A 27949-nucleotide genomic window follows, 5' to 3' on the forward strand; every position below is an offset into this window, starting at 1 on the left:
TTTAATATATAATATGTGTTTGTTCCAAACACCAAACACCAAAGCTGGAGGTCTGACACGGTATGTCCATACTTGGTTATTCAGGTTATTCAAGTTCACCTCTGACTGGCTATGCGTTAAACATATGCTGCTTATTGGCTATAGTGTACGTGTTTCTGACGTGATAAAATGTTATTTGTTCTGAGCAACGGGCTTTGTACAATGATTAGACCTTCTTTTTAAAATAATTTCCTTCCTCACTGGTTTTTGCCTATCCTGGCCCTGCCTATCCCACAGAGAAGGAATGCACGGGAAAACAAAACAAAACCAGATGATTGGTCTTGATTAAAGACGTGCTCTTTCTCATTCGGCTAAGAGCCAAAGAAGCGAATATATTGTGTTTACCTCACACAAGAATACGGAGGACTCGGGCGCGCGGGGCTCTGCGGAACGTCAGATGGAACGTATTGAAGTGGGGGGGGGGAAGCAGATGGAGCTATTTACGTCTGGAGACCAGGAATTAGCTGCCGGGGAGTTCGTGCGATTTGGTCTTGGTGTATAACCAACGATACCATCACCTGTGGCGTTCCCAGCCATACGGACAGGGGAGTGTTATCTGACGTATTTAACCAAATAAATTTGTCTGTAGCAACCCCCCCACCCAAAAAGCAAAAAAAAAAAAAAAAAAAAAAGACAAGCACGCACGCACTTCAAACAGTCTGATGCACGGCATGAAGGAAATTTCCAGTCCAGGTAATTCCTGCACAACAGGGAATGTGTTGATGTAATGGGTAGACTGATTTACTTCCGCTAAGTAAGTCTGGCTCCAGAGCAAAGTGCCTGTTTCTCTGATTTTACCTAGAATCAGATCTGTCCACAAACTCCTGACCACCTAAAATACTGCGGCTAATAATAATAATAATAATAATCTTAATTTATATAACACTTATCCAAACAAAAGTAACAAAGTGATTCACAGAGAAAGACATTTAATACAATGAACAAATGAAATAAAAAATTAACAATATTTAAGAGCAAATAAAACAAGAAAAACAATAAGAATAATGAAATAAAATAAAATACAGAAGATAAAAGCAAACAGAGAAGATAACAGCAAATTATAAGAAAGTGAATTAATGCAAGTTAAACTACTTAAAAAGCTTTAAAATAACGAAAGCAAAATAGAAAACTTTATCTTCTCCCTCTATCATGTTTCTATCTTAATCATCTTATCAAGCATTTATACAGTTATACATCACTGTAGACTTGTACATTTATACCTCCCCGTGGACTTATACATTTATACATCCCTTCTAGACTCAGATAGTGAGTTCACTTTGCATGTTTGCAAATTGTCTATACAGCACTAAGCACTATTATTCAGGTACTGTCAAATGCACACTCTAGCAAACTACATGAACCAATGAGAGAAATACTCTTTTATATATTTGTCAAATAAAAACACACTCTGTGAATTATAATGTATAAAAACCAAAGTTAATCTTCTCACAGATACATGCATGTACATCAGGCACATGCTCGAGCACCTGCCTCTTTTGCCCCAAGTGCCTGATGTGCCCCTTTGATTTGGTTTACCAAAATAATATTTGTATTATTACTGTTGCTGTCATTAATTTTAGTGCCTATATTTAATCCAGAACTGGAGTATAGAGGAAGGAGAAAGAAAAAAAGCCTAACACTTTTAGTTGGTGTGCCCTTTTCTCACATTGAGCACCTGCCCTTCAAAAGGTCTCTGCATGCACCTGATGTACATATATACATGACTAGACTTAAAAGAATCAACTTGTTTTCAAATACATGCAAAAATATGAATTGTAATTAAATATACACATTGTCTGATCAAAATAAAAGCAAGTGTTTAATAAGGTGTTTAACAATAAGAACTTTCTAGTGTCGTAAGCTTTTTACCAGCTTAAGAACAGAGTGCCACATAGTGAACCTTTTTCTCTGTCCCATCAAAACAGAAAACAGAATGGCCTGTAGTGACTTCAGGTTCTGTTGTGCCCTATTACGCACTCTTTTGTTCTACCCTGCCTGGAAAGATTGTCCTAATGTGCGTGACGGACCTCTACCTGACCCCGCCCCTGACTGCACCAACACGCACTGTGCAAGTCAGAAAATTCCATACCCCAGTGCCAGGGTGACTCCACCGCCATCTGCTGGATTTACCACCACGCAGTCCGACGTTGTGGGTAATGCCTTCTCAGGTGCCGCAGAGACCAAACATGGAGTGGCATTTCTATTTGGCCCCTTGTCGCTGGTCGAAACGTCCCAGAGACAGTATGAGGTGGTGTGAATGGAGACAGGCCTCCCTGGTCCTAGCACACTGTAAGTTATTCTGGCCGCTGCACGCATCGGCTCTGGCGAAAAAACAGGGCAGAACTTTGTTCTTTATCTTTATTAGGCTTCTTGCTTCCTGACCTTTATGACCTGTCAGTTGCTGCCTCTCTCTTTGCTTGGTGGTGGGGTGATCCACTCAGGGGCACTGCTGGATTTTTGGAAGGGGGGGAGGGGGGGAGGGGGCAGGAAGGGGGAGCTAGAGCTGTTGTCTCAGAAAGCACTGAAAGAGAGAACCAGTAAGTGAGTCGGTAATCACAAGACCGTCTAGTCTCACGTTTTTGCCAGCCTTCTGGAGAGTATCCAACATTGTGCCAAATATGATCTTGAACTGAACAGTACGCAGCCCTGATTTCTCTGACAAAACAATTACAGCTTCTACCAGTGTGTCTCCTGTGTAAACTTGCATGTTATTGTCTCTTCGGTGTAATTTAGGGAAGTGAAATCACCATGCAGCATTGCTTTTGAAAGATTTGCCCGTGGGTCCAGCCAGATCCTTCTCAGTCATCCATCAGTAAAAGTCTGGCGTAAAGCACGCAGATTCAAATCATATCAAAGCGTAACTTATGCACACTTTACAGGCTCTGCTTCTCCTTGCTCGTTCCAGTAAACACACACAATCACGTTTTTAAACGTTTTTTACAAAATTGCTTGGAAAGGATGTATTCGACGCATGCCCCCCCTAACCCTCCCACCCCTTTACTCTCATTATTCACTTTCTCAATGAGGGTTTTCATTGAATTATGTGCACACATGACTTGCCTAGCTGTTTGTGCAGCTGTTTTCCATTTTGTTCCAGATATCTGATGCTGTTCGTGAGGTTTTGTACAGAATCCTAATGACCTCTGCCCGTCTTCCATACACTCGGCTGATTTTTTTACGAGCGCTCGTTGGAAGACGTGTGCAACAGCAGCGGTTGATCAGACAAAAACGCATTAAAAGAATTAGCGCGTTGCCAGAGTGCTTTAAAGCGAATTCAAATGAAAGCTGTCTCGCATCTCTGGTTACTGGTCCTCAAAGAGGACACGGCAACATAATTTGGGAAAAGACACCGCAGACTCCAGGGTCTGACTCACCGCGACTCGCGATGTTTACTTCCCTCAGATTACAAGCGTAGGATCCCGCCCATCCACTGGAATCCCGGGGGCAGAAGCCCCACATTTTGACCTTGTATTTGTGGACGATATTTTCATTGGTGGAAGACATCTAACTTGATTGATGCTATTGCATTTACTGAAGGATTTACGTTGGTGGCAGATGTTACATTTGTGGGTGTTATGACATTTGGAGAGGATTACATTTGAGGTAGACGTCACATTTGTGGAAAGGATAAAATTTGTGGTGGATATTAAAAATAGATATTTTACCGGTTTTCTAACTTTATTGGTTTGTTTTACCTTCATGGGGAGTAATTACATCATCTGCGCCTTCATCACGGTCAGTAATTCACAGGCCGTTCTATCTTCGCCATTCTACAGCACAGCCTCAGATACTCTCCCTGGCTGAGAATTGTTCATGTGAAGTTGCCACCATTTCAATTCTTTTTCTTTTTAACGGCTCTGAGCATCCTTCTCAGAGGTGACATGGTCGTATTGCTGAGAGTCAGGTATCTGGCGATTTGGCTGACAGTAAATGTCTGCAGGTCTGCTCCTAAAGCCGGTTCCTGCTTAAGTTATAATTTAAACAATAATTTTAGTGGCCTCCAAACGGTCTCTTTCTTTCATTTTTGACACACAGGTTCATAAGCCCCATGCAGAGGTGATGTCTGGAGAGAGGAATTTAGGACAATTACCAGGGCCCTGACGGACATAAAATATTAGAATATGTGAGATCTTTTCATTGGGCCCCAAATCCCCGGTGGTGCCCCTGTCCTTATGTATGCTGGCTTTCAATTCAATCAATCTCTGCATTATTTAATTATGCTGAACGCAGTTCCACCATTTTGCAGAGAAACATATTTTTAAAATAATGCATGTTTGGCTCACTGCATTTTGCTTGTCCTTTGACCTCTTCATTTTCCACAAATGCGTTTGTTTCAATGGCCTTCCTTCACACTTTTTGTCCTTCACAGCATTTAGGACTTAAAGCATTTCAACAGAAACTCTCTTTTAAACCTTTAACTTCTTTATAAAGGAATAATTTATCAGATTACATTACAGACAATTAATGCATCGGTTGTCTGAGAACTGAACACCAGTAATTTCATTAAAATTGAATTAAGGCTAGAATCAATGACTACAACATTACAGGCATTTAGCAGACGCTCTTATACAGAGCAACTTACATTGTATCCAATTATACAGCTAGATATACCCTCACTGGCCACTTCATTAGGTGGCAGGAGTGGCACCCGGTGCGGTCTTCTGCTGCTGTAGCCCATCTGCTTCTAGGTTTGACGTGGTTTGCGTTCAGAGATGCTCTTCTGCATACCTTGTATTGAGTTGTAATGAGTGGTTATTTGATTTACTATTGCCTTTCTATCAGCTTGAACCAGTCTGGCCATTCTCCTCTGACCTCTGCCATCAACAAGGCATTTTCGCCCAGAGAACTGCCGCTCACTGGACATGTTCTCTTTTTCGGACCATTATCCGTAAACCCTAGAGATGGTTGTGCGTGAAAATCCCATTAGATCAGCAGTTTCTGAAATACTCAAACCAGCCCGTCTGGCACCAACAACCATGCCACGTTCAAAGTCACTTAAATCACCTTTCTTCCCCATTCTAATGCTTGGTTTGAACTTCAGCAGATCGTCTTGACCATGCCTACGTTCCTAAATGCATTGAGTTTCTGCCACATGATTGGCTGATTAGATATTTGCGTAAACGTGCGCAGTTTGCAGTTGAACAGGTGTACCTAATGAAGTGGCCAGTGAGTGTATACTGGAGCAATGCAGGTTAAGTACCTTGCTCAAGGGTACAACGGCAGTGTGCTACCAGGGAATCGAACCTGCGACCTTTAGGTTACAAGACCAACTCCTTAGCCATTATACTACACTGTGCACAAGCAGAGGAGTGAACCAGCGTAGTTTATATAGCTGTCAGAAATCTGAAGCTAAGGTAACTGGTCGAAACAAAAACCAGCATGCAGCCCAGCCCTCCAGGAGCAGAGCTGCGCACCGCTGGATTAGCCTCTCATTGAGCGCGACTACTTCACCGGCCCCGGGTGGGATAACGTCTGAAATTCTCCAGAGACGAGCGGGTGACTCACGAGAGCCCGCCGCTGCTTTTTTGGGAAGAAATAAATGTGACAAATGCGGCCGTAAAAATTATCCTTTAAGCGGATCTTTTTTTCGACCGCCCCGGCGAGAGCAGGTGAGACGGGGCCGGGAAAGTCCCGGAATTCTTCACGTCGCGCTCCAGACTTAGCGGAACGCCAGGGACGCTCACTCATAGCCGCGCAGGCCTGAGTCAGACCTACGGTACAGTACAGGCGGTCCTCAGAACCGAAACTGACCCGAATCTCCAGCGTACAATAATGATTCAAATGATTCTGGCTAGCTTGTTTGCGCTCAGGAAGTCAGTACAATATATTTCATTTTATGGCTGTAGACCTAGCTAAGTGCTTCTGTCTCGTACTGCTTTGATGTTGTGCAAGGCAGAATTGTATGCTGCCAACCCCTTCCCAACACTGCGTGCCTTCGGTCAGATTTTGGGAGATACAGCCAGGATATGATGTAAAGTTATGTCAAACGATTGCACAAATAAGCTGCACCACCTAATTTGCCTCAGTGTTGAGAACAATCTGTGCTTTGTTATTTTCCACTTCGATGTCAGAATTTCCTGTCAAGGGCATTTGGGATTTAGTGGACTAACGCAAGAAAATGGACTTCAGATTACTTTAAAGCAACTTGTAGAGTCATGGTGTGTTCAGAGGCTTAACACGTGAATAATGGAGCTGCTCAGTGGCCAACAATAGAGGATTGTGGTTGTACTGGGCAGCTCCCAGGTGTGAATGTGTACGAGTGTGAAGCAGGGCGTTCCTGCAAAAGAGCATCCGTGCTCAGTGAACCTACCCTGGGTAAATAAAGGTTAAATAAAAATAAAAAAATATATAAATTTTATGTTATTTATTTGCCATTATAAACATAAACATCTGTTTTTATATAATGCTGGTTCATCTTCCCTTGAGCATAGTCGTCTCTGGTTGCATGCACCATAAGAAATCCCTCCAACAGAAAATAAGTTTGATCATTTTTTGGAGAATAATACAATAATAGTAATATAAAAAACATTTACAGCCTCTGAGGGGCATAACATTGCCGTAAAGGCTATTTTGAAGGTGCTTGATGTATATTTTCTTGCTTTCGGGCCCAAACTCCTAAATGTCCCGATACTAGCCATTATGAAACCAGCGGATTGCCAAAAATGTCTGCAAATATCAAAGATCCTTCATTACACAGAAAAACTGTCTGGAAAAACTGTCAAAGATATACACTAAAACCGATACAATATATTTTTAAAATCCCGTAAAAGTGAGTTATTTCTTTGAGGCAAAGAGCAGAAGTGCCATGTCACCATTGGAACCAGTTTAAATGGAAAGTTCTGGAATAATGCAGGCCTGCATAGACATAATAAGGAAACAATATTGTCTAATATGATTATTTCTGCTGAAAACTCCTCTGGTCCTCTGGCTGCTGAGCTCAGGAGTGGGGAAAGGATAGGATTATGCAGGGTGTCACGGATTTGCATCAATATGGAACATTCGGCATGAAGTTCTGGAAAGTTCTTCCAGCTGTGCGGGTCAGCGGTGGCATTGGTGGAACACATTAGGCCTCATTCACGAAAGATGTGTACGATCACATTTGATTGTAAACTACGTATAGGAAAGTTTCCAGGACTACATCATTGGTTTTGTTTTTTTTAACATCTGTATTTGGCTGTTCATGGCCCTATGCAAATCACATGAACAATATGGCGCATAGATTTTACAGTACAAACAGCCAGCATTCATCATCTCATACACCTGGGACATGCACAAAAACAAAGGTCTGCACATGTGCCACGAATCTCGGATTGTTTTTTTGTAAGAACATTTTTAAGAACAAAAGTAAGAATAATTTAAGAACAGTTTTGTGAATGAGGCCCATTGATCCTTCCTTGCAATGCACGTTTGATTTCTGCATGAAAGGAAACACTGTTGTTAATTTACTTAAAAACACGAGACCAAACTGCTAAACCAATTAAGTACTCTCCCGTTGAAAGTGTTTGTGACAGTCTGGGAGTCATTAACATTCAAGCTAATGATTCCATCACTTTCTTGCTTTTGTAAGCACTGCCATTAAGATAGATTACAAACGGGAAAGCCCCTGCGCTTCAATCTCCAATGCAGCTACTGCCATGGATGCCTAGAGAGGAAGGTGACATGGGCCATTATGCAGACTGGGCTCAGACATGAGTCTCAGAAACCCTCCATAAACTCCTAAGATCAGGCAATTCATTTTTGGCCCCTGTAAGGGACATGAGTATCTGGTTTTAATTTTATATTCTACTATGCTGAAATCTACGCATTCAATAAAAATGAAATATTTTTTTGAAAATATTTTCACTGGAACATATTTTTGTAATTCTGGACATTATTACATAGCATTATGTTATGTTAAAGAAAATTATAATATACTTTTTTTCTGCCCAGTCTGAGGGGATAATCTCCCTGTAACCCATTTCATGGTGCACGTGCCACTGAACCTCAGACCAGGCTCACACCTTTACCAGTTCTCTTGCCTACTCACACATGCGATGAAAAACGAAATCACAAAATGATGAATGTTTTTCTCCCAGGCCACGCCATGTGATGGGAACCCTGGGGTTTGACATAGGAAAAGTCATATTTCATTACCCCTCCCTGTTTTATATCCTGAACACATGACCAGACCACATCTCAACCACATACGGGCCAACACTGACTGACTCATCAAGAACTCTTAAAGTAAGTATAGTGAGTAAACATAACAAAAACCAAACCATTAACCCACAGCGAAATCTCCCAGTGAAATTCTTCGGCTGTGACTTTGCAGCAATTTGCCAAGTCAATCACCCCAAACATGCCTCACCACCAGAAAAATTAAACAGCAGCGACATAATGCAGAACATCGCAGAAGTCCACTGATTTCTGTGATTTTAGCTTACTCTGGAACAAATTATACAGTTTACATGTTTTACACACAATCCATTCATGCAGCTGGATTTTTACTGAAGCAATTCAGGTTAAACACCTTGCTCAAAACAAGAATGTACCAGTGCAATTAAAATGTGTTCCAAAAAAGAAAAATCTTGAATTGTGCGGCCTAGGAATCACTGTGGCCCTAAATGCCTATGTAGAGTATTTATGCAGGTGGCTCTGGCAGTGAGTAAGTACAGTTCAAACAAAACACCCCGATACAGTTAGATACCTGGACACAACTGGGATGTCACATACAATATTAACAGAAAACAATTATTTATTGAGCCATTTCAGACCTTATCAAACAATGGGATGATTCAGTTCGATCGGTCCAGCTGAAGGATCGTACCATGTGATCATATATTCATATATTACACAGTATAATTTTGTGACATACTGTACTGTATTTACCTATATGTTTCTGGGATGTCCGTGGGAGGAATTAATGCAGCAGGAGCCCAGGTGACTAGAAGCTTCCATACCGAGGGTGAAAAATTAAGTCAGTTGTGTCCCACTTCAATAGATTCCCTGTTCTATTCAACTAATGACATGACATCCAGACATGAGCCGGATCCTCTCTGCATGAAGGTTGCATGTTCTCCCCGGGTTCAAGTAGGTTTCCTCCGGGTACTCTGGTTTCTTTCCTCCCCCAGTCCAGAGGCATGAAGACTCCAGGACTCACTTGCAAAAGAGATGTCCGTCTCAATGCGACTACCCTGGTTAAAAATAAAATGAGCAGGCCATTTCTAGGCTACAGGATCCTGTTCACCCAACATCTGAGTCTTTCTGAAGCCAATCAGCACAGCATTGTAAGCAATTAGTTTAGGTTATGTACTGTACCTTTCTCAACAGTACCTCAGCAGTTCTCCTTTTTGGGAATAGAACATGTAACATTTTAAAGCAGGGGTTTTAAAATTCGAGGAAATTAAATTTCTCCTCCAGATTTGGGGACCTGAAGGTAGAATAAAATAGAATAGAAGAGAACAGAATAGAATAGATCTTTATTTGCCCCAAGGGGAATTTGTCCTGGACATACAAAAGGCCGGTCATAAAAACAATAGTGCAGTCACAAGACCTGTCAGCACCAACAGTGCAATCACAAGACATAACAGTTGAAACACATTATAAGTAAACACAGGTTTACCCTGTACTAATAAAAAAAACCCTGTACTAATACACACAATAAACAGACTTAAGTGATATATATCCCTGGATTCAGAGCTCATAAGTCGGATACTTTTTGGGGATGAATGACGTGGCAGCTACCTGAAGGCAGGATGGATGTTCTGAGGGCTCTGTGATGTCGGAAAATGATGTTTGCGCTTTTTTTCAGGCAACGTTTAAGCTGTTCAGTTTGTTTTTGCTTTTGATCATTGAGGGTGCTTACTCAGCACTGGATGTTAAATGTCAGGACACTTTGTGTGAAGGTCTTGTAGAACAGCTTGTGCATGGTAATATCTGGATCGAAGGTCCTGAGCTTCTGCATGAAAAAGCCTCCACTTGGCTTTGGCGTGCCAAGCATCTGTATTTGAATTCCAGGTCAGTTTACTGTCAATTAGTGTGCCAAGATATTTGTATTCTGTTACGGAAACTATGCCGATGTCATGGATAGTCACAGGAGAAATCTGTTGTTTCTTCAATCTGAAGCCTATAACCAGTCCTTTTGTCTTATTAGTGTTTATAATGGGGGATTTGTCTCCTCACCAGCGTGAGGTGTGGATGGCAGATCTATAACTGGTATCAATGTTCTTATGAATCAATTGGACCAATGCTGGATCGTCAGCAGATTCAGTGAGTGAACAGTTCCCTGGGTGTTACTGCAATCGTTTGTGTAGATTACGAAGAGTCACTGAAAGCACACATCCTTGAGGGACACCTGAGCTTGTGGTGATGGTGGAGGATTGACCCTGGCTGTATAGGACATACTGTACTCTGTGAGACAGGAAGTTCTCAATCCATAGAGAAAGCTGTTTGTTAATGTTCATGTCCAGTAGCTTCCTCATGAGTGCGCTTGGCAGGATGGTGTTAAAGGCTGATGAGAAGTCAGCAAAGAGGACATGCACATACATGCTTGTGGACCAGGTTTAGCAAAGTCACAGTTGGATCCTCCACTCTATGCTCCATGTTCTGTCGTCAAACTGTAGGGGGTCGCCTTGTTTGGATGTTTCCTGTTTCAGGGTAGCCTAGAACAATGCACTCGCAGCAAAACACGTAATTACAACTGGCATAAGTCCATGCCATAGGAATTGCTTGCGTGTCGAGAGATTTCTGAAATATCCTGCCGAACACAGGGCCAAGTTGTTCCTAGCATTTTTGAAGGGTGGCACCTCCTAGCTGGTCTGGTCCTGTGGACCTTTGCGCGCGTTGATGTGAGAGAAAGCACGTTCCACCTTACGTCAGCTACCATTGGCATCTCTGCTGGGCTCACCGGATTCTCAGATCTTGCATAAAAAAGCATTGAGTTGCTCTACTTGATCTTTGCCTGGTATGCTACCGTTGCATTCGAAAATTTGACCATTCATGGTTTTTATTCCCTTTCATGCCTATTGTAAGGGGTTCTGGTTTTAAATGGCAGTGAACTCCGTATTTGAAGTCCTTCACAGCAAATAGCTGTTGTGTTGGCACAGCTGCGGGAGCTGTTGCGTGAGAAGGGTGCAGGGGCACCACTCCAGTTGTCTGTGGAACATGGCAAAAATCTGGTTGAAATGATTCGCCGGTTTGAGAGCACAGTGATCAGGCTAGAAATAAGGTACAATAAGGTCGAACAGCTGACAAATGAATACCAAATGCTGGCTCCACAAACAGCGAGAAACAGTAAAATACATGTAAATAAATAGCCGTTGCATAAAAAAACATTCAAAGAAGTGACCGTGAAACTGACAACATGCACTCCAAAAGAAACCGCCGTTCTTTGGGTCAAATTATTGGCACATGAACAAGGCACTACATTGATCCTCGGGGGGATCTGGAATAGAGGCGAAAAAATCTTTCCAAATTTTGCGCAGAAGGGGAAAAAAAACATTTGTCTGTTCCAGCCAACTTTGTAGGTGCAGAAAGATGTGAGTCTTCCTGTGGAGAAGTTTCTACTACACACTCAGAAAAAAATATTTTTTGGCTTGCCTCCATAGAAGAACCATTTTTTATTCCTTTATTGTAGGTGTAAAAAGTGCCAAGGCTCACAGATTTAATCATTTTGCCTGACAAAGAACCTTTACACTAGATAGGGTTCCTCTCTGGAGACAACGAGGAACCTTTTGGAACCATTTTGTTGGGAGTGTAAGCACGGCCAAAGAATGCCTGGGGAGATTGTTAAACAATTGACCGTGATAAAATCACAAAGTTTAAATGTCACATTTTTATTTGAGTTCACCTGTTTTAGCCTTTCATTTTTAAACCTACACTGTTGCAAACTTTTTTAGTGCCAGTAAAACAATTACACTTTACATGTAGCCCTGCTTCCCATTACACATACAGTGCAATTGTATTACTGGCATAAAAATACTTTCCAACAGTGTAGGCTTAAAAATGAAAAGCTAAAACAGGTGAACTCAAATAAAAAAGAAAAAAAAGAAAAAGGTATCTGCTAAACACTATTTTAAAAATTGTGGGAACGGTCCTGTCAATCATTTTCTGGGCTTAATTAGCGGCAATTGACGTAATTACTAGGGAGAGGCAAGTGTGATAATTGACTGACAAGAAGACTCTATCGTACTCATGCTAAGGGATGACTGAATTGCAGATGAGAAAACTGCCCAAGATTAACTGGTCTCTCTAGCTCTATGGTAAATGAATTCTTAAGAAAGAGTTTGCATTGTAGTCAGGTGAAATTAGAGGCTGGCACGTGAAATTAGTGGGTACTAAATTGTTGAAATGCTGCTTACATGCTGACTGAAAATAAACCTTTTTTTTCAAACAAGAAGAGCTAAAGAAAAACAAAAGCAACTGACAATGAGCCCAACATGTACTGCGTTAATGACTTCAGGAAAACATTAAGGAGGAACTTTGAAGTATGCTTCCCAACAACCTTAACTGATCAAGAGATTGGCTGCTACCACAAACAACAAACCCAAGCAGCCCCAGGACACAAAGACCCATATTTTAAGATACAAGGTCATTATACCCAACACTGACTTCCCACACTGATCAAATCTCACACAGTACGAAGCTGTTCTCTCCTTTTCCACCTGTGATTACACCTTTCCTGGCTGTGTGCATGTGTTTGCCTGACAGTGTATGTTTGTATGCTGATTGGATTAGGGGAAAAATGTATATTGTGTTATTCAATTTCATGAGTAAATTTATTAGGTTTGGTCTGTAGTCTTTAATGGCTTGTTTTGCTGAGCTAAATTCCGATCAGACATCCTGCAAAGTGTCAGAGATTGATACGTGGGGACTGAGACCCATACTTCCCTCAATATCAGATTCCAACCTCTTTATTTTTTCCATCATTCTTTTCCCCCCCAGGGTTCTGTATTCTTATCCAAAGCCAAGACTAAATTCCATTCCAAGTGACCCTGACACTCCTCTGTGAAAGAAAGGCTGGCTTTGGAGATGTGGCTTTTGTAAACAAGGATAAAAATATTACTATGTGAAATGATGCATTGATGATGCATCTGCTCTATTTTTCATATTGAATATTCGTAGCTTGTGACCACCCTGGAGACGGCAGTGTTCCATCACAAAGTTGTTTGGTTCCCTTCACAAAATGTTTGGGGGGGGGGGGGAGATAATGAGAAAGAATTTGATGCAGGTGCTCTTTTCTAGAATGTAGAATGTAGGAAAACATTCTACCTTCTTAAAATGTAGGAAAAACATTAGGATTATAATTAGGTTTGTTACCAGAGTTACACAGAAAACTCGTTTTTACATACACTGAAAACCTTAGTATCGCATTAATAAGTGCGCTATGACATTCACTCAAGAAAGTAAAATGCTCAGTGGTAAGTGTCAGTTTTCCTAATCTATGTTGAACACTGAACCATTTTCTGTATGAGTAGCAACCATTTATTAGAATGCATTGCGATATGAGGTTCTATAAATGCATAGATACAATTACCATAGGTCGATAGCCTGAATCAGAATCCTAGATCATTAATTATCATCTCTCTTCTTTTTTAGATTACACAAAATGACAAATAGGTTTTTGTTTTTCACAGACTATTTAAACCATGAGATGGCTGCTTACAGGAGTGTTTCCACATTCAAGGAATTCCCAGACATTGTCCCCATAGAAACTGGGATCTCAGGAATCCCCCAGGGGAGGTGCATCATAAATGGCAACCTGAGGTCTAACAGTCAAACTGTTCGTGATGAACTTAAGGATGTGTGACACATTTTCATTTCAAACACTCAAAGTTTTGTGACTGCTCAGATTCAAGTAAAATATTGCATGACAACATTCAACCTGCTTGAATACATTAATCAAAGTTTAGGACAGAAAACCATTGAGTCTAGATTGAACACTCTACCCTCACATAATCAGAAGCAATCACTTCAACAAGTGAATTGATCTTAATTTCTGGCTCTTTTCCCCTTTCTGTAAACTTTACAATGCAAAAGGATTTTTCAACCGTTCCACATTTTGTTTCAAACAACCAGGAAAGACTCTTCACAAACAATTAAAATGTGTATTCTCTTCCAAGTGACTTCAATGTTAATCATTAGCAATACAATATGTTAAGCCCAACTAAAAGCTCTCAAACTTTGTTCACTGACTGATAATTGTTGGCTGATTGGTTGACCAATCCGTGGATTCCTCTTTGCAGAGTGTGCTGTGAGCACAGTAATGAACAGTCAGAAAAAAATAAAATAAATTGGAACACACAAAATATCCCTTATTTCTGACACAAAAAAATACATACATTTATCGTATGCCCTTTTCAGAAATGTGTTCATAGCAAATTACTGTGATAATTCACATGGTTTTCATTTGCGTAATTATCTTTGGTTCAAATGCATCACAGTGAAAACAGTCTCCTCATGCAAGTCAAAAGCATGACCTTTTTGGAATGTCAACCATTTGAAGGATGATGAAAAAATTATTTGAAACATTAACCTGCATGAAGAGGTGACAGTAAATTAGCACAGGGCTTGTGAAGCTTTGTGACTGTGTACCAGCTTTATAAATGAATTGACCAATATCCAGCTTTATAAATGGATTGTATGAGGAAAAAATAAAGCTGTGTTATTCACTCTGGAAAAAATGTAAAATGAGTGTATCGGGTTTCAAGAATATTTTGACGAATGGTTGACTAAAGACTAACTAACCAGCGCAAATTGTCTCTGGGGCAATATCTCAGTCTCCAAGCTTTTCACAGTAAAACGTTTCCAGTTCTATTAAATACAACGAATAGTTGCAATACAAAGAATTAATTGTTCTACATAAATAAAGAGTAAAAAAGAGTTAAATACCGTTTGAGTAAACTGCTGTTCTTATCATCTGTTACAGTGTAGATAACATGCGTGTGCCATTCACAGCAAACACACATAGTTTGATGGGAGTGACCGTTTCAACGTTCTTCTTTTCAACGCCCATCACAACTGTCAGGGAGTTGCCTTTTAGCGCAGACAGTTTCCTCGCATTGCGGATGGACCTGGCGCAGCATTATTACGTGGATGAAACAAGTGAAGTGACTGCTTGTATTATGAATGTATGGACTCTTTAAATTGAATAAACAATTATTTGAAGTTGACATCAGCGGTAAAATATGGTTTAGAAATCTAACGTGTTCATATACACAACAAATATGGACGTTATGACGAAGTTGCTCCATTGGATTAAACGTTATTCGGGCCATCATATTTGTAACAGGCACGGTACCAAATATACGTGCAAGCAAATACACACCAAACCCCCCAAAGACTGAGATCGAATTTTAGTACGGTTGGAAGCTACTGAAAATATTAACATCATTCAGTGACAGTTTACTTCTATAAATTCATATAACAACGTTCTCAGAAAGTAAATCCCAACCCCGGTCCCCCAAAGACACTAGATTATTCTTACGTATACATTTGAATGTTATATATTACACGGAACCAATATTCTTACATAAATTTGAATGTTATATATTACATGGAACCAATTAACTGTTTGACTATAACAAATTGCTACCCTACTGCATTCTCGATCAAAAAGAATCTTAAAGAAATTCCCACAATCGCTATAATAAATAATCTCTTAACTACAGATAGGCCTGTTGTAGAAGATGAAATCAGTGAACAGGCTAACAGAACCCAGATAGCATAACATATCTTACAGAATGAATATAAATCCATAAAATGTTTATCTATTTTTAAGATAAGATTTTTCATTAATTCTGTTTTGTATACGAGCAATAATAGGTTGGATATATTTACATGCAACTCGGACTGTCTGTTTTAATGCACTATTGTGGTCGTAAAAGTAGGCTACATTCGAATAAAAAGAACAATTCTACGACTATAATAAATATACGTATATATACTGCAGGGACAAGACTTTTCAACGAAAATATAGCCAACAACAATTCCGAATTGTTACAACAACGTCATAATTCAAAATTAAATCACAAAAATCATCAAGCTGATGTAAATCATAAATAATAGCTTAATTTATATTCTTCTGACGGACAGCTGGGCAGCGTCAAACGAATAATTAAAGTACACTGACAATTAAATGGAAATTCAATTACAAATAGAGGTGTCAAAATTTATATTATAATGAAAAGAATGGAATTCGTGTCTTAATTATTTGTCTACATAACCAAATACAACTTAATTAATCGGTTAACAGAGAGACAAGTGAACAGCATGTTTACACTGCTACAAAGCAACTTTCAGTTCTTGAAATAAGGATATTACTTGTGACGACTGAAACTGTCCTTTAAACGCTCTCTCACGTTCCGCAAATGCACGCCCACGGACGTAACCAGAACTAACTTAAACGAGGCGCATGCCTTATCGTGAACAGACGTTGTATAGCCGGGCAAGAACCAGGTAGGCTGACTGAACAAGCTTTCTAAGCGACAGTGAGGCAGACAGAAAGAGAGTGAGAGAAAGAGAGACACACGAAGAGAGGCAGAGACAACGGAAACGATAAAAGAGGGAGAAAGAGTGATAACCGTCATTACGCGCCGCGGACTTTGTTAGTTTGTCCTGACTTGAGGACAGTTGAATGCAAGGAGGACGGCACATGCTTGTATTACAGAATTCGAGAATTTACAAGACTAAAAAGTTTCTTACCTTTATTTGAAGAACTGTCAGGACCCATAAATATCGTTGTATGTTTCGACTGAGGAGAAAGAAAACCGAGAGCAAGCAATCAGTTATGTTTTTCCAGCTGAAGAGGGGAATGGCAGTGATAAGCTTATTTGAGCATTACAGGCTTTTTGGCTCGAATGATATCGTGTTAAGAGCTGCTTAAATTGTTGTTTTTTCCTGACCTGGAGGAAGGTAAGGAGTCCGTTAAGTGCATGTGCGCAATATTTAAACAATAAAGCCAAGAGGATGCGAGAGAAAATGTTATTTTAACTTTTGACGTCAGAGAAGAAAAATAGAGACAAAACCAATTATACCAATTGTCAAACATTTCGTGCTGTTATGGCTTCGAATTACCTCTTCGCTCCCTGGACGTAAAGTAGTCTCAGACTCCGTTGAGGACCGCAGAACCGCTGGTTCACGGGCTCTGTGGGTTGTTGCCCACAGAGTTGCAGAGAGGGGGAGGGTGTTGCGGCAATTAAATGGAATAGACCGACGGTTTTCTGTTCCTGCTCCTTGCAAGCCTTCTTACACTCTCGCCGGCACGCGCAATAAGCGCCGTACTGTCGCGCCATGCTGCCCAACGAGACGTGCGAGAACACCACCGTGGTCCATGCGGATGGGAACCCCGTGGTGAGCACGCTGATGTTCCTGGCCGGGGTGTTGGGCAACCTAACGGCGCTGGCCATCCTGGGGGTGCACCAGAAGGAGCGGCGGGCCAAGTCGTCGGTCTTCTGCATCCTGGTGACGGGGCTGGCCGTGACGGACCTGCTGGGAACCTGCTTCCTCAGCCCGCTGGTGTTCGTGTGCTACGCCCGCCGCGCCTCCCTCCTGGGCCTGACGGGCGACCAGCGGCTCTGCAGCCTTTTCGCCTTCGCCATGACCTTCTTCGGCCTGGCGTCCATGCTCATCCTGTGCGCCATGGCGGTGGAGCGCTGCCTGGCGATCAGCCATCCCTATTTCTACGCCAAGTACGTGCGCCGCAGCTTCGCCAAGGCTGCCCTCCTGCTCATCTACCTGTTCACCTGCGCCTTCTGCTCCATGCCCTTCCTGGGGCTCGGCCGGCACAAGCAGTACTGCCCGGGCACCTGGTGCTTCATCAAGATGGTGGCCAGTGACGAGGAGCCGGAGGAGGAGCGGCGCGTGCTGGCCTTCTCGCTGGCGTACGCCTCCCTCATGGCCCTGCTGATCGCCGCCGTCTTCCTCTGCAACGGCTCGGTCATCGTCAGCCTGTGCCGGATGCACCGGAGCCAGATCTCCCGCCGCAATTCGATGCTCTCCACCGGCCGCAAGCGCAAGATGAGCCTCTGGATCGGCCAGGGGGAGGAAGAGGTGGACCACCTGGTGCTGCTGGCCTCCATGACCATCATCTTCGTCATCTGCTCGCTGCCCCTGACCGTAAGTACCCGATCTGCCCCCTCACCCCTCTCCCGCTGTTCAGGAGGGGTATCTGGCTACAGCGCGGAGCCAGAGCTCTCAGAATAGACCTAAAATCACAGGTTGCTCCCCTGTGGGGGTGGGGGGATGTGGCAATCAGATTTTGTGAAAAGATGTCACTGCGTTGCAACCGCATTAGAGATACCCGACCTTTAGTCTAAGCCGACTTGCTTGTGATGTTTATGATCGATGTGACATTTAAGCAAACGGTGTGCACGACAGCCTGTGGGCTTGAGATGTCTACAACTACCCTCGACCCTGTCTGTGCTTCACCTCTGACCATCTTCCATTAATCTCGTTAATCTTTTTGCTCTCATTATCTGCCCACAACCGCCCATCAGTCTAAGCTCTCAACGGTTGAATGTGGACGACTATCAACATGGATGAGGTGCATGAGTAGTGCTTTACTTTTAGACCAAGGGTGTTCGATCTTATCTGATTAGGGTGGTATGGGCACACATTTGTCTTTTAGCCCAGCTTATCAAGGTCTCGATTGAAGACGATGATTGGTTAGTTGAATCAGGTGCTGCAGTGCTGGGCTAAAACAGTGACCTGTGCCCACACCCGCCCTTGTCGGATAAGATTGAAATCCCCTGTTTTAAATAAAATGCCTGTTGAAAAAGTGGCATCTCTTCTGATATAACTCTTTAGTTCAGTGTTATCTCTCAACTACATTTTACTCTGGACAGAGTACATGTGATCTCGTTTGGACTTAACTGTTTGCGTTTAGTTGACCCAGAATATCTGTCTGTGTGGTGACTTAGTTTAGCAAAGTGTTATCTTGTGATCGCCAGCGCTTTATGTGCGAATGTGAATGGTCCGTTTGAAGAGGCAGTGATTCCCATGTGAAAAATGCTTTAGTATGAATACAACCAGCTCGCCCGGGTCCAGTCAACCCTTTGGGATACGAGTGTTCATTGGTGGCAGCACCGGCTACGTGTTTTCACACAGCGAACGCTGCACTTTTCCCAGAATTCCCTCCGCTTCGTATTCCCCGAAGTGTGGGTGGCAACTCCCAGTCTGTCTTCCCTGCTCGTGTAACTCAAGATGAGACCTGAACGTACAAAGATTGGGGCCTTTTCAGCGGGTGTTTATTTGGGTTTCGCTCGCATTGTCAGCACAATCGCGTGCTCTGACGTTTTTTTTACGTGCGTGCGTGATAGAGTTACTATGGAAACGAAATGGGTCTTTAAACTCGGAGCCGGTTTAAGAACAGGTATGTGTCGTTCTTTTCCTGGAGAGCCCCAGGGTTGGTTCTGATTTTTGGCTCTGATTTTCAGGGCTTCTTAGAGAGTTGCATAACCTGAGCCATAATTTTAATTAGATATCAAATCGTCTGTTGCGTTCTTGTATCTGTTTTTGAGGGCCTGCTGAAAGGTATGTCTCTTAAAAAAAAAAAAAAAAAAAACCTGCCCACCCTGGTGAACTGGAATAGGCTCCGCCCAAGGAGGCTGCTGATTGGTTGACAGTCGGGGATCGGGAGTTGCAGTCGGCCTGTCTGTCATTACCACAAAGCATTCTGCTTTTTGTGAAGAAAAACAAACAAGATGTTTTATGCAGTTTCAAAGTACAGTACAATGTGCCAAAGTTGTTGGCTGATGTAAATTATACTCTTACACAACCACTGTGCATAAATCACAAATTCGAATAAGATTTATGATTATTGTCACTGTTCTTTACAGCGCTTCACACCTATGATTTTTTAACTACTAGGGTGACGGAGAACATTGGTCCTGACCTTGGCATTATCTGGGGCTGAGAGAAAGCCACTAAATGTTTTATGCAGAGAAACTAGCAGTATCCAAACAGGTGAAGTTTTGATTCCCATATAGCTGTTAATCTCATTTATAATCTGGCCTGTAATTATAGCTTTACCGTCTCCCTGGTTTCCTCCGCCAAGCTGAGTCACGCACGTGGAACAGTGGCCTAGGGGCAGTGTGCGAACATCCACCCGTGCAGCTGCTTTTCCATTCAGAAGGGCTTACTGACCTCCAGGCAAATGGCTAGGAAATTAGGAAAAATGTTTAATTTTCCATGAAGGTGTTTCGTGACACGTGCGCAGGTGGTCTCGAACAAAGGCTCAGGGCACACAATCGTGGTCCCGCACAATGATGTGGCCTTTACGGGGCTGTCATAGGCACCCCCGCACAGACCCGGGGGGGGGGAGCGAGGGGCCGCGCGTTCGCGAGTGCTCCCCCGTCTCGGGCCCCGTAAACAAAGGTAGACGAAGCGGCTTCTGTTACCTGTCCCGTGGCCGTGCCGGGCCCTCTAGCCGCGGAGCGCGAGGGCCCCCGGACCCGGCGACGGAACGTCACTCCGCGCGCCGCGGGAGAACAAAAGCCACCTTTTGTCCAACGTTTCCTGTCTTGGCGGCGGCCGTTTCCTGTTTACTGTGTGTTTTACAAATTAAATCTGCTGTCACAGAGCATTGATGTGCAGAGAGAGGGGGAGAGAGAGAGAGAGAGAGAGAGAGAGAGAGAGATGAAAGGATAATGAGCACGATGCTGTGGCGGGCAGCGCGGTCGCTGTCGTGCGTCTGCGTGAGGTACTTTTGTTCCACTCCTCCCACCATGCGGGTTAGGTTCAGTGGAGAGTCTAAATTGTGAGCAAATGGTGTTTGTGCCCTGCAATGGATTGGTGATCAGTGAAGGGAGTGTTCCTACCTTTCACCCACTGTATTCAGGGATAGGCTGTTCAGGGTCCCCCGCCCTCCAATCCTGACCAGGAGTAAACTGTTTCAAAAATGGATGGATGGATGGAGGATGATGTGGAGCTCTCCAGGAAATGAACCTAAATTGTGGTTGATGGAGAGTATGAAGGGTAGAGGGATGAGGGAGAGGTGACTTAGGCAGTGGGCCCAGAGTGATTGGTAAAGACTGAAGGGGCCACTCGCTTATTTTTACCTCCTTGATTCCTTTCCTGGCTGCCTTTCCTTGTTTAATTGCCTAGCTCCTAGCTCCACCCATCAGAGGATACCAGGAAATGGAAGCGAGGAAAGGATGGAGGAGTCAAGGAAACATGTATTAGGCAAATGAAACATCCTTGTTCAGTCAAGTGTCGGTTCGAAGTCCCACGTCACGCGTTGCGAAAAAAAGTACTTGCCCTCGTTTCCTTGCTCAAGCATCCTCCGGAAGCCTTCTGGCTCCTCGCTTCCAGCTCCTTCGAAAGGAGCATTTTGACGGGTTGGAATGTCCTTTGAGTCGGCCGACCTCGATCGATTTCCAAGTCTGGCAAGGGGCCGAGGGGATGAGGATGAATGAAATGAGCGATCGTAATGAGCCCAGGCGGTGTGTTACAGGCTAGTGATATCAGTCACTGAGCATTGACCTCGCCCTCATATGACCTGCAGAGAGAAAGTGACACCAGTTATTTAGTTAATGATAATAATAATAATAATAATAATAATAGGTTAGAAGAAGAAGGAGAAGAAGAATTATTGTATTTATATATTCCAGATTTTTCCAAAATAGAATTACGGTATGTTTAAAGCACGATGCTTTGAATATGACTTGAATAGGACTTGCGGCTGTCCTTTTACATTACTGTATCTTCAGTTTACATTGCAATTATCCTTTCATTATCCTTATGAAATCGGAACTTGAAATTGTGTTGATGTTTTCTGGGAAAAGTCAATACGTTTTTGAAAACGAACCTCCGGCACTGCTTGGACATGCTCTCCCAGGCATGCAGCCAATTAATTGCCCTCACAAGGTTTATTTGTAAATACGAGGCATGTCCAACCAAGTCCTTTACTTGGGTTTTAGTTTTCTCCCAGTGTATTCGCCAAAAAAAAAAACATTCACAGGGTATCACGCAGTGAAGGACTGTATTCGTTTCATGGTTGTTAGTCTGTCATTGCCCAAGCAACATTGTCCATATTAACTCCCTCTCTATTCCCCAGTTGTGTTTTGCGCTTACAGGCACGCAGTTCCAGGCGATGACATTTTCACTCCTTGGGGAAATATTGGTGTGTGGACACCAAAAGCCAAGCAGATGTCTTTGATTGACTAATTGATGGGCTTATTGTTGGTTTATTTTCTAGACAGGCTTTGGGATGCGTGCCGAAGCGTTGGAAAACTCTCACGTACGGACTTTTTCCCCCACAGCACAGGATGAGAGGTCTTGCATCACGGATGCATTTGAAATCACTATTGCGTATCTGTCCCAAGCTTTCAACACTTTTATATATTCAATTGGGTTCAATTCAATTTTATTTGTTTAGCGCTTTTTACAGACTCACAAAGGCGCTTTAAATAGGAAAAGAACAGAAAATTGGGCAAAACCAGGCCGAACCCCCAGAAAGCAAGCACTCGGGGTAAAAAAAAAAAAAAAAAAAAAAACCTAGTGAGGAAAAACGACACTCAAATAGTGCCAAACAAAAAACTCCCCGATGGAAGGAAATTTTGGGAGAAACCCAGCTATAGCAGGGAAGCCTATCCTCCATGGGCCACCCCGATGTAGCAATATCATTAGGAATAATTAACAGGATTCAGTAATTGTTTACAATCCATCTTCTATAACAACTACAACATTCGTTTTTTTCCCACCTCTCATCGGTCAGTTATTCCACAGATGTTAAGGCATTCATGTGAATCACATGTGCAGAAGTGGTTTACCAGTGACTAAGGTGGCCATGCAGTCCGGATGTTTACAAGCGTGCTTCAGAACTGTAGTCTCTGTTCCCTGTGGTCTTTCTGCATTTCTGTGTGCAGCATTTCTCTCACTGTGGTCGAAATAGACGTAGATAGAGATCATCATTTCAGCATCTTCTTTACACAAAAGACTTAACTCTGCTGAGACAGAGCTGCTGATAACATCAAGTGTCTAAATCCTGTGTGTTAAGGATCTTCAGCCTAATGGGGTTTTTCCCTTGGCCAGAAGGCATTGTTAGCTTTGCTTTACAGGCTGTATGGTAAGGTGTCTTAAAAGCAGTGGGAGTAATGGGTTGACCCCCCCCCCCCCCTCCACCAGCAGATTACTAAATATGTTTCCAAAACTGGGGAGGGTAGGGGACGGATATACGGGGGGCCCTTGACCAGGAGGGAAAGGGCAGGGGACCGCTGAGTTCAGCGTGATGCACTGCAGCAGCTGTGTTCAGCTGTCAGGCCACGCACTCATTAACATGGGACGGTGCTGTTGCCACGGCAGCGAACAGGGTCCGCTGTGACCCCGGGGCTCTCTGTCCCAGAGCTCGATGCAGGAGGGGCCCATGGAGCGAGTTCGAAAAGCATGCGTTCTGTCACACCTGCCATCCCTGGAAACGAAGGTTGCAATGATGGGGGTCCCTTCATTACATTATATTTATTACATCACATTTATTTGGCTGATGCCTTCATCCAAAGCGACGTACAAAAGTGCATATCATGGTCATTGGAACAACTACATTATTGAACAAAAAGAGCGCACACCTGGATTGCAGAGGTGCTGGCTGGCGAAACATGTACCGAAAAAAAAGCGGAGACTACCGCTCTCTCAAGGCGTTCCTTCATTGAACAGGAATTGGTCAATGGTTTGCTTGAGGCTGTGTTGAAAATTGCAAAAATTCTCACTAGATGAAGAGCAACTTTAGTCTTTGCAGCCAGTGGCATAAGATGACAATCTAACCACCTTGGATCAGTAATCAATGCATAAATCAATGGAAGAAAAGATTGCAGGCTTAATGCGCTGCACTATGGCCGGAAGCAGGAACTCACTGTGATAAAATGCACTAATAACCTGTGTGCTCCTGTCTACAGCAGTGCTGCTAGCTAGCAGGACGCCCCTGGCTTTAATGACTCCTCTTTGGGGTCACATTAGTGGCCTAATGAACATACTTATGGGACGTTTCTGAGCACAAGGCCAAGGCGGGGGCAAGACTGCAGGGACTTGGTTCTGAAGGGGGGAGAGACTGAGGGATGGGTGGAATTAAGGCTGGAGGGACTTGGTTTGTGGCTCCTCTCTTTGTCTTTTTGAGTGGTAGTGATGATTAGACACCACCCCCCCCTCCCCCCCACATTTTTTTTTGACTCACGTTGCCCTACATGCAGAATTAGGTTTTGGGGACAGTCACCACGTATTTTGCTGTGCTGAAAAAAAAGTAGATGGAGCAAGATTGTGTTTTGTCTAACGGATGCGGAAGTGGTAACATTAGAACCTCTTCCATCCACTCATGGTGTATTCTTTCACTCACAGCACAGATAGCAAGGTAAATTCTGCTGGAAAGATGTCCATTATCGAAGTTGGCATCAGCGGGGGGGGGGGGGGGGGGGGGGGGTGGACCGTGAAACCACAGACCGGGCTGGATCACCGACACTCAAAGGGATGGCATCCTAACTGCATGCCCAGCCAGCCAGCCTCCGATAACAGCCTCCGAGTGGTGCAACCTCTCGCAGTTCTGAGGGCTTTTGGCGCTGGAGGGCACCTTTCCATTTTCAAAATGGAAAGAGGTTCAAGGTCTTGGTTTCCCATGCCACCGGGGGAGCAGGCCGCATTACGGGGGGAACCAGGCTGCGCTGTCAGTGGTGTAATTACGGCCTAATTGCTGCGCGTCTGCAGATGCAAACCAGCTGTTCTGCAGAAACTCCTGCCCTCGCCACCGTCCGGTGTACTCCAGGGCTCAAAAAGATACACAACTGCTACTCGCTTGGGTTCAGTCACAGATTTCGGACAGCGCTGAAATCCACTGCATGGGTGGGCTGGTGAGCGTGCCCCATTTGGGGCTTAGAATTTCAGCGTGAGAAACTCCCGTGGCGACTGGATTCTTTTTTGTTGACTGAGGGGTTGGAAAATGGTTCCGGAAAGTGGGCGGCCCTTCTCTTGGTCTTATCCCGGCGTCTCACTCCTGTTGTGCTCACAAACGCATACGGCGGCATTCTTACTCTGTGGGATCAGCACAGGGTGAGAGGTATGTGTAATCATTCCCGGGGGGCGGGGGGGGTAGGTACATCCAAACACAGACGAACACCAGAACCTCGCTCTTACAGCGGCTCCAGATAAATCATCTGGACCAGACAATAACCTGTCAGAGAGATAATGGGCCATTTTGCAGGAGGGCAGGGTCTGTGGTGGTGATTCTCGCGAGCCATTATCGTCCTCGCGCAGATGGCCCAGATGGAGCATAACCGCGTCGCTGCTCAGACCGGTACAGCGATGAAGCACGAGCGCGGTGCACGCGGTGCAAGAAAGCTTCTCAAACGCTTGCTTTTAATCTGAAGACCTAACCCTAAGCCCCCCCCCCGCCCACCTTTCCACTCCCCACACGGTCCGACCAATCCTTCAGCATCTCTGTATCCCTTGGAATTTAATTAATTGTGTCTGGTTTTTTTGATATCCCCCCGTGCTCTTAAGATAATCGACGAGTCAAATATCTATAGAGTCAGGTTATTGTCGTGGCCTTCAATCCACCATCTTATAGACGTAGCCCCTTGTTTTTTCGTCGTTACTTTGCCCTTCACTCTCTACTTCTCTATCTTGACCTCCCACCCGTGAGACACAGTCCTCCTTTTTCTCAGCCTTTGCTCATATTTATTCCGCTTTTCTCTTTTTTTTTTTTGTTGTTGCTTGAATTTAGTGCTTACAGTTCATGGTCTAACTGTTTTTACATGAGCAGACATTTAAAAAAAAAAAAGAAGCCTCCTCACATTCTGGCCGCCTAGTAATGCATCTTGCAGCTGATTGGCTGCACCGTGGCCAGGCCTGAGGGGATGCTGTTTCCTGGAGGCTTCAACAAAGACATTCTAAAGTAAGTGCTGAGCAAGAAGCCATGTGCTGGGATGGGTCTCCACGACCCCTGACCAGAATACACTTTGAAAGTAGTGATAGTAGGGAGTGAAGGTGGTTGGAGCTCCACATTCCTGGACAGCTCACAGTTAATATATTTTGAAACCTATTGAAGGGTCCGATCTGGGTGCCACTCTAGCAATACAGCTAACACTGACAACCTTCTCAGACACCCCTGGCTACCACTGAAAAAAAAGATAAATTGATGAAAGAGGAGGATCGTTGATCTTCCTGGGCAAATTAAGGCAAAATGAATAAATGAAATCCACACACAATCCCAGTCAAACCACACAATGCGCACACACACACTATATCTCACACACACAGATTCTCACTCATTTCCTACCACAATTTTGTCAAGTCAGAGCAAAATACACACATGTAAACATTCCAAACACAAAATCAAACAAACTGAAATTATAAGCAATAGGTTTTGAAGCAATTGCAGTTTGGTTATGTTCATTTTTTTTTCATTGTTTATGACCGAGTCAGTCTACAAAAACCGTGATTCTCATCACAAGCCACAATTACCTGGAGTGTTATTCTCCAGAGGTCAGCTGAAATGGTGATAGCTTCTTTATGTAATTGTCAGTCACAAACAGATCTTTGCCTGCACCTCACCACCGCAGCAGGGCTTTGGCGCAGTTTGTGTGTTTAATTCAGTGGTGTTCTCCGTCCCGGGCCTTTCGATGCAAACGTGAATGTAGCAGTTTTCCTTTGCATAACTACACATTTCGACCACCACAAAGCCTTTGTCATTGGCCACAATTTGAATGTGTGGAAGACAGACAGCTAAAATATAGGTTCGATAATTTTTGCGTTATGTGGGTGGACGGGGGGGGGGGGGGGGCTAGTGTGACTAGTGTGCCTTCAGTGTCAGGGAGTGACCTGGTTCACATGTACAAAGATAAGGGCCCTTGGGCGGCTTCACTTAGTTGCTGTTTTTCAGTGCTGGGACACGTCCCAAGGTCTAGTATTGCATCTCGATTGTGCCAGTGTTGACAGTGGCCAACAGAATCGGGAACCTCTGGCTCTTTGCAGCAAATGTATTATGTCATCTCCAAATTTATCCATCTTTGATAAAAAGGAGCAAAAAAGGGTGCATTAAAGTTTATGAGCTATATTTTGTGCTAAAAATATGACCACTGTTGTCTTTCACTCTTGTAAAAAAATTTTTTTTTGTTTTAACAAATAGTCCCCCCAAAATATCAGTGTTGAAAATGATTGATTCCCCTGTATTGAGTACTTTGAGAAACATCCCTTTGCAAGGATAACACTGAGTTGTCTTTTACAGTGTTTTAAGAGATGACCATTTAATTCTTGACCATTCCTCCTTACTGAATCTTTCAAGATCATTCAGATCCTATATAGGACTGTTGAAAAGGTTTCAAAGACATATTCACATTATTCTGGGCATGAATAAAACCCAGGGATATCATTCGGTTGGACATAGCTTATGAGACCTTTTTCAAATTCTGCATATCACAAGCAGTATAAAGTATGTCCAAAAGAATGCTTTCCTAGGTTTTTACTGATGCACAAGACACTTTTTTTAATACCCTCCCAGTGGTATTTAACAATGTCATTTAGTTGATTTTCAAATACTTAGAGGTGTTCTCCAGAAGAATTTGCATGACTTTCTGGCTCCGTTTGATAGGTATGTTTATGGATTTTTCTGTTTTTACACTAGCTGCTGTTTCACAATGACACAAGTTCCCTGTTTTCACAGGGAATTTTTTGGGCCGTGTTCAAGATACGAGACATAAAAACTACAACGTCAACGTCTGCGACGTTTCGCAACAGTGTTAAATAGTGCATGTTTGCTCCCTTTTTGTCACCATGATCTATAACCAGAAAGAGTAATGTCAAACTGTACACAATTAGCCATAGTGAAGGCCACTGCCGACCCTAGCCTTTAAGAGGCCCTAAGCAGGATTGGATTTGCCACCCCCCCCCACCCCACCCCCCAACCCAACATTATAAATAATATATGTTCTATAATAATTTGAGGGCACCGTGG

General features: G+C 43.3%; 1 protein-coding gene across 1 annotated transcript in view; it reads left to right on the forward strand.

Moving 5' to 3' along the window:
- Positions 1-16355: 16355 nt before the first annotated feature.
- ptgir (prostaglandin I2 receptor) overlaps positions 16356-27949 on the forward strand; it is a 33671-nt gene continuing 22077 nt past the window's right edge. The window contains exon 1 of the mRNA XM_064301315.1: positions 16356-18132. Within this exon, the coding sequence (XP_064157385.1) occupies positions 17308-18132 (825 nt within the window). The 5' untranslated portion in view covers positions 16356-17307. The remainder of the gene's footprint in view (positions 18133-27949) is intronic.

This window comes from Anguilla rostrata, chromosome 12 (genome assembly GCF_018555375.3).
Source record: "Anguilla rostrata isolate EN2019 chromosome 12, ASM1855537v3, whole genome shotgun sequence".
Taxonomy (NCBI): Eukaryota; Metazoa; Chordata; class Actinopteri; order Anguilliformes; family Anguillidae; genus Anguilla; species Anguilla rostrata.